This window comes from Microtus ochrogaster, chromosome 21 (genome assembly GCF_000317375.1).
Source record: "Microtus ochrogaster isolate Prairie Vole_2 chromosome 21, MicOch1.0, whole genome shotgun sequence".
Lineage (NCBI taxonomy): Eukaryota > Metazoa > Chordata > Mammalia > Rodentia > Cricetidae > Microtus > Microtus ochrogaster.
In genome coordinates this window covers 28,113,563-28,121,856 of record NC_022022.1, presented here as the reverse complement: position 1 = coordinate 28,121,856, position 8,294 = coordinate 28,113,563, and the positions used below count along the sequence as shown (strand labels likewise).

General features: G+C 41.4%; 1 protein-coding gene across 4 annotated transcripts in view; it reads left to right on the top strand.

Annotated features, from left to right (window-relative positions):
* Npnt (nephronectin) overlaps nt 1-8,294 on the top strand; it is a 66,626-nt gene that overhangs the window by 24,283 nt on the left and 34,049 nt on the right. For all 4 annotated transcript variants that reach the window (XM_026784163.1, XM_026784161.1, XM_005357304.3 and 1 more), the window contains one exon: nt 7,173-7,265. In XM_026784163.1, coding sequence (XP_026639964.1) covers nt 7,173-7,265 — 93 coding nt within the window. The remainder of the gene's footprint in view (nt 1-7,172; nt 7,266-8,294) is intronic.

Below are 8,294 nucleotides of genomic sequence, written 5' to 3'. Positions count from 1 at the left end.
CAGTACAGCATCCGATGTGGTCCATTTCCAGTACAGCATCCGATGTGCTCCATTTCTCTTGTTTCCAGTATATGCAGGTCAGAGACACATCTCACCCTATCTGATTTCCTGTAGTATTTACAGACACAGGCTCAGTGCATCATCTCCTTTCGGTGGCTTAGAAGATTGCTACTAACTGAAAAACAGGTCGTCTGTCCTTTCTCTTTCAAGTAGATGATCCAGTTCACAAAAATAACACAGATTATGTATGTCGTTTCAGTGGAATTAGTTATTACTAGGCAGGCCAGTTTACACTAATGTGGGGAACCAATTTCATACAGCTTTTAAAAATTGACATGTGCTTTCTGGTTACTTATAAATGATCCTATTGCACGCCTGCATGAATATTTGATATTGTAAACATAAAAAACGTGACACATTTTATTTCTGTACTAGATGGTACTAATAGGACTTCCAACTGTATATCCAGAAAGCAAAGCAAGATACCCTTGGCTGACTTAATAAGAACATTTTCGGTTCATATTCCATAGCCTAGCGTTCAAGATCAGTCAGTTATATTTGGGAGTTGTATTTGGCTGGGTGCAAGAGCAGCACAGGGAATGGGGCTGGCACTAGGACTTCCTGCTCTATCTTTCTTTCTATTCCGAAGACCGCTGGTCCCAAAGGAGCTGTGATTCCATTCTCAGAGATAATACAGACACGGGCCTATCTCACGGGCTCCCCTAAGTAGCATTCTGAACGGCTCCACTCAGTTACCTCCATTTCTATATAAACTAGCCAGAATTTGGTTCTTTGGTTACCCCTGTCTGCCAAGGAGGATAAGAAATGGCATTGTAAACTTCCACTACACTGTGAAACGAAAACCAAAGGACATTTCTGTGTTAAGGCAAAAAGGAAATGGAGACAGGAATCCAAAGAGTACCACCGGCCTTCTCTGATCTACCTTGGGCTTCGTTTGACCTCATCTGCTGTCACAGGATAGCCTACAAGAACCCCTTCCCTCACTGAGATCGCCCTTCACTGCCTTACCCCACCCACCTGTTCATATTCCAAAGTCTTTGCCTGCAGACTCCACTGTGCCTTTAACAGCTGCTCTCCATGATTGGAGTTCAGCCCTGAGGCTCTGTAGCTATCATCATTATCCACACTCCATCCCTGTTGTCGGGGGTTTCTGTCCTGCTCGGTTCCTGCAGTCATTAAGTCCCAAAGAAATCACACAGAGGTCTACATTAGTTATAAACTGATTGGCCTAGTAGCTCAGACTTCTTATTAACTCTTATAACTTATATTAGCCCATTATTCTTGCCTATGTTAGCCACATGGCTCGCTATGTTATTCATCAAGGCAGTCACATCTTACTTCTTCTGTGGCTTGGACAGGACTGAAAACCAAGCTTTTCCCTTTCCAGAATTCTCCTGTTCTGGTCACCCTGCCTCTACTTCCTGCCTGATTGTCTCGCCTGTACTTCCTGCCTGGCTACTGGCCAATCGGCATTTATTTAAATATAATTGACAGAATACAGACCATGGTCCCACACCACATCCCCCTTTCAGTTTTCTAATCCTAGCCCCCATCATGGTTTAGAAAACTTAGTCATACAGTTAATTTTGTATTACTCCCCCATCCATTTATACTGTGTAGTAGAATACATTGAGTGTAATAAATATTATTTGATATGTTTTTACTGACCCTATCCCAGACCTAAAACCAAGATCATTAGGGGAAGGTCCTTTTATGAAAAAATATGTAAAGAGTTTTAATTTTCTGTGAAGAAAGTAATTGTATCAACTCTATGTGCATTTTTAGATACTTTTTTAATAGTTTTTTTTTAAAAATACACTTTTAAATAGCTGCTGGGTAATCTGTAATTACTGGTTTCTTCAGGAAGGAATTCAATCAGCAGTTTTCTTTAAAATACTGGGTCCCCAAGCTTAGCAGAACCATGAACAGTTCTGACCTCTGGGGATGTGTACATTAGATGCACCAAAGATCAGGGCATCCTGCTGAGAACAAATAAAAAGGGAGAGAGGACCAAAAAAACCCTTTGTGAGCAGAAAGCCCTGATGGCCAAGCATGGATGGCCATCAGCTGGTCAGAAGCCAAAGTCAGGACAGCCTGGAGGTCGCAAGTTTGTAACACACTTTCTGTGTCCTCCTCTGGATGAATCTCATATTTAATGCCACGTTTTCATCTTTTCACAGATATTTTCAAATTCCAGCCGTCACTTTGACATACGTGTAACAGATATGTAATGTTACTTCTTAAAGAAAATGCTAACGTTCTGGGTACCTCAGGAGACTTCTGTAGGTTACATCCACATTTAAACATGTTACAATCAATGGAATAACTTTGAAAGTGTTTATCCATGTACTGTGTTCATGCACGTGTGCCATGGTGCATGTGGAAATGAGAGGTCAGTCAGCTTGTGGAAGTGGTTGGTTCTCTCCTTCTACCATGATCCTTGAGGTCAAGCTCAGGTCATCAGATTTGGCAGCAGGCACCTTTACCAGCTGAGCTGTCTTATCAGCCCTGAAGTAGTTTAATAGTTTCTTTTTTAAATGCTTGGTTTTTTTTTTCAAAGTTTTTCTTGATGATGATGCCTGGATATGACAGGGAACCTTGTTTGGAGGACTTCCTTTTTAAAACTGCATTCAGTATAAACTATTTACCATTCACTGAGTGATGTTGGAAGGCTTTCTAGAAAGTTCATTACTTCTCAGAGAACACAGTTCTTTCCCTTGGAATACATGCGGTGTCTGAAAGTAGAGTTTCAGAAGTCTCCAAGTACTTTTCTCTGTTTGTCCATCCTGTCTGTAGGCTTTGAACGCACACTAAGGATTAGTACTCAACAGACCTGATTGCCGTTAACAGTAACCGACAGTAACATTGGCAGCACCAGGTGGAATACCAGGGAGGGACTGAGTGAGGGGACGTAGAAAGCAACGTTGAGTGTACCCCGGTTTGCAGGAGTCTTAAAGGAAATGTTGGCGAATTGCCAGAGGAAACCAGAAGCACATTCCAGAGTGGAGCAAAGGTGGGCTGGTATGGGAAGGAACGGGAGTCCAAGGCTTTGGAAGGCAGAGGCATGCCTGACTGCACTGCCCTAGATCAAGGCCTCTCTGTGTTTCTCTTGATGTTTACCTGAGTTCACCTGTCACGAGCACAAGTCATGGTGGATTGGTTCTAACTGGTCTTTAGTTTCTCTGGTTCAATTGCTCCCTTTGCCTCTGAATCATTTCCAGTTCGTTCTGCATTCATCACATGAATATACTCAGAGCTTTAATACTTAGGCAGCGATTCTCCTGATCAGAGACTTTTTATGTCCTGCAGACAGAGTGACATTCCTCAGTTTGAAAGCTCAGGAACACCACCATCCCATACCAATTATGAATAATTGCGTCTTTCTCTTTCATGCACATTTACTCATTTTGTAGCTACCCAGACCTCCTGAGTGACCTTTCATTAACCTATGGTCCACTTTGCTACATGATTTTCTCCTCCATGGGGGAGCCTTCTTCCATCTCTGTTCCCGTGTTTCAAGATTCAGTACATGTGTTTTTAGGAGGCTTTCTGTTTGAACCTATATTTGCTAACCTTTGTGCTCATGCACAATTATTCTCTTGAACTGAAAATGTGTAGTGACTGTGGAGTGATGATGTCTCAGTGTCTTAAGAGTGTGGACTACTCTCGCAGAGGACCCAACTGCATTCACAACATCAATGTTTGCTGACTCAGAACAGCCTATAACTCCAGCTCTAAGGGATCTGATGCCTTTTTTTTTCTGGACTCTTCAGGCATCTGCATTCAAGCATGTACATACTTAGACACACACATATACACACATGTACACACATAAAGATGATAGAGAGACTTAAAAATAAATCCTAAAAAGGAACATGAAAAAGTTTTGCCTCCTCAAATAGACTGTGAGATTTTTGAGGTCAGAAATCATGCTGACTGTTGTTTCTCATCTATTATAATATTGATCATCATGAACATATTGGGAACAGTAGGACAGTGTTTCCCAGCCTTGGCTCCATGATATTCTGGTGTCTTTTGGATAGTTTGTGGGTGCGATGTCTGAACACTGTAGATGACCTCTATGCCCTGTATGCCAGCAGGACTCAAAGTATCTCCAGACATTGTCAGATGTCCCTCGAGCATGCAAAGGATACCTATCCAAAACCATTGATACAAGACAAACAGGGTAGACTTATTTGTTGTTTGTCCAGTTTGTTATCCAAATTGAAAAAAATACTTGAGTTCCTGAGAGAAGTGGATATGTTTGGTAGAGGAGGAGAATAAGGTTAAACTGGAAACTTTCAAACCAGCTGTATCTACAGGAAGCTACTATAAATTGAAGAGAAACTTAACTGTAGGCCAGGGTTAAGAAAGAGTAAGATGATTCAAATACTTGTGAGTACTTCACAGTAGTGAGAAACTTCATTTTAGTTTGCTTCATTTTTAATCATCTTATCAGACTATCATTGCCCATAGAATACATATTTTGTTGCTTAATAAGAAATTTATGTCTTCTTGGTTTTCTGACCATACCAGGGTTTCCCGCATTCTAGGAAAGGGCTTTACCACCAAGTCACATTCTCTTTTGGAAAGGCATATTGATTTCATATAAAGCCAGTAAATTCAGACTAAGTTATGTTGATGTATACTTGAGAGAATAAGTTTTGAAATTGTCTGTAAACATTTTTTGTGAAGCTACATGTTCCCTCTAATAATTATTTGAGTAGTATCCTCAGTAGACACCCATTTTTTCAATCCCAAGTGATACATATAAACATATGTACATATATGATAAATGTGCATGTCTTAGTTTGGGTTTCTATTGCTGTGAAGAGACACCGTGACCACAGGAAATCTCATGGAGGAAAACATATATTTGGAACTAGCTTACAGTTCAGAAGTTTGGTCCATTTAGTCCATTATCATGATGGGAAACATGGCAGCAGAAGGACACTGTGTGCCACACTGAGTGTAGCTTGAGCATATAAGACCTCAAAGCCTGCCTCCACAGGACACACTTCCTCTAAAAAGGTCAAACTTAATAAAACAAGGCCATGTCCCCTAATAATGCCAATCCCTATGGGTCGAGCATTGAAACATGAATCTATTTGGGGGAGAGGGGACAACCACATTCCACTCCCTGGAAATTGTAGCCATAACATAATGCAGAAATGCATTCATTCCAATTTCAAAATTCCCTGGTCTATAACAGTCTCAAACTTGTTTAAAAGCCCAAAGTTCAAAGTCTCTTCTGAGATTCATGCTGTAGTCTCCTATAAAACCAAAGAGCAGATCATATACTTCCAACATATAATGGTATGGGTATACATTACTGTTCTGAAAGGGAGGCATGGGAGCATGGTGAGGAAATACTGGACCAACGCAAGACCATTATCAGGCTGGGCAAACTCCAAATATGGCATCTCCATTTCTGATGTCATAATCCTCTTCAGATCTTCAGCTCCTTTTGTCTTTGTTGATTGCTACCCACTTCTTTCTCTTGACTTGGTTCCACTCCCTGTCAGCAGATTTCCTCAGCAGGTATCTCACGGTTCTGACATCTCCAGCATTTTGAGGTCTCCAAGGAAATCTAGGCTTCACCTCCATAGCTTTATACAGTGGTCTCTCTAGGCCTCCACACAGGGACACCCCTGCCACATACCTGGCTTCAGTGGCTCTCCTTAGTCTCATAGGAAGAATTTATAACCTCTTACTTGTGTCCTTGACTCTAAAGCCAAAACCATGTGACCAAAGCTACCAAGTTCTGCTTGTTTGGTCCCCTTGTTCATTTACATCTTTATCAGCTTTCTGTTTTTAATGGTTTCTTTCCTAGCTCAAGCTTGGCTGTCCTGAAATTCAATCTGTAAATCAGGCTGACCTCAAACTCGGAGATCTATTAGCCTCTGCCTCTGGAGAACTTGGAGTAAAGGTGTGCACTACCACACCTAGCCCTAAACTTTTCTTTAATTCCTTTTCACAAGTTGGGAGCTTAGCTGGGTGGGATCTTGTCCTGAGGTCACCACTCCCTTTATTCCATCTAATATCAGCATTTTCTTTAATCTTTTTTTTAATCTCCTTGAATGTAATACTTAGCTCCATTCCACTTCCTGGTGTCATGTTTCTCCTCAAGTTGTACATTTTGTAACTTTCCTTAATCAACTTGTTTTATAGACCTTCCTAAGCATGAATATTAATAATCACAAGACAGTGTCATACTAGGCTGCTTTAACATCTTCTCTGCCAAAGCAATTAAATCCAAAACTCTTCAAGTTAGACTCAGGCAGAGTTTTCAAACAAGGGCAAATAGCAGCTGCATACTTCACCAAAATAGTGAAGAGCATACTTTACAAGAACAGTCTCTAGGCCACAAGCTAACATTCTTTTCTCTGAAACCTCCTGAGCTGTGCTCTCACATTTCAAATCACCATCAACACCACTGTTTTCCATGTTCCATTAAGCCCCACTTCAAACATTTAATTGCTTTTCTAATCCAAAGCCCCAAAGTCTGCATCCCTTCAAACAAAATAATGGCCAGGTCTATCACAGTAATACCTCAGTCCCTGGTACCTGCTTCTGTCTTAGTTTGGGTTTCTGTTGCTGTGAAGAGACACCATGACCATGCAACTTTCATAAAGGAAACCATCTCATCGGGGCTGGCTTACAGTTTGGAGGTTTAGTCCGTTATCATCATGGTGGGAAACATGGCAGACATGGTGTTGAAGAAGTAGCTGAGAGTTCTACATCTTGGTCTATAGGCAGCAGAAGAACTCTATGTGCCACACTGGACATATCTTAATCATATAAGACCTAAAATCCTGCCTGCGCAGTGACACACTTCTTCCAAAAAGACCACACCTCCTCCAACAAGGCCACACCTCCTAACTGTCATTCCCTCTGGGTCAAGTATTCACACACACACACACACACACACGAGTCTATGGGGACCATTCTTAGTCAGACCATCATGGCATGCATGCTTGTTTGTAGTGTAGACAGTGGAAGGGAACAGGGCTTTTACAAATATTTCTTCTTTATTGTAAGTTCTTAGTTCTCATGTCATCACAGTGGTCTGTGACTTTGGTGCTTCACGGGGGGGGGAGGGGGGATGCAGTGCAGACCTGAGATTGACACCCACTCTTCTCTTTCCCCAGCTGTGTGTCAGCCACAGTGCAAACATGGAGAGTGCATCGGGCCAAACAAGTGCAAATGTCATCCTGGATTTGCTGGGAAAACCTGCAACCAAGGTAGGAATACAGTGTGGAAGCCGTGGCACCTCTGTTATGACAAATAAAAAGCTAGATTCGCACCCCAGCCATTTTCATAGCTGTTTCTCCCAATTATAAAAGAATTAAAAATAGGAATGGTAAATCTTAGAAAAATATTTTTTCTTAAAGGATTCCCTTACTTGCATTCATGGATACTCATTGAAATCTGTTTGTGATGAAGAAAACTGTTCTATCTATAATAGAAGTTCTATTCTGGGGCCCTGAGAGAGATCAGCAGATAACAGCGCTTCCCAGACATGCCAGGTAACCCGAGTTTGGTCTCCAGAACCCACATACAGGAGGAAGGAAATAACCAAGTTTATAAAGTTGTCCTCTGACCTCCACAATGGGCCATAATACTCTGCACACACAATACGTATGTAAGTAAAGTTTTAAAAGTCTTAAATTCTAGAATTTCTTGTTTTCCCCATGCCGAGTTGGTCAACCTTGTATGAAGTGGAGTGCCGTGTGTTATAGTTAGGTATATAGGAAATAATGAAACTGTGCAGCTTTCATTCGGAGAGGCTAAAGGTCAGAGGTATTAGTTGTCTGGCCTGAGTTCACAGAACTCGTAGAGAAAAGACTTAGAGCTATGGCTTACATAATCCATATTCACTTTGGTATGCCAGTTTTCAACGAAAAATTGTAACGGAGGCATGATTATTTCACTCTTCTGCACACGCTACACAAGTTCATCTTCTTAATTAATTGTACCTACGGATTTCGACTGCTATAGTTAAAAAGCTAGAAATAAAATGTTAATTTTTATTTTAAAAAAAAAGATCAGAGTCACATTTTCTTGAAAATAAAAAACTGAGCTCATGTGTCTTCAAGACGTCACTGTCCCTGCAAAACCGGCACACCCAGCTGGAAAGCCTCAGTCTTGTCTAGCCAGGTCCTCTTGCAGTCTCACTGACTCTGGATTCCCGTTAGCACAGGCCGAATGACCGATTCATACGGTGACTCTGGATTCCCGTTAGCACAGGCGTAATGACCGATTCATACGGT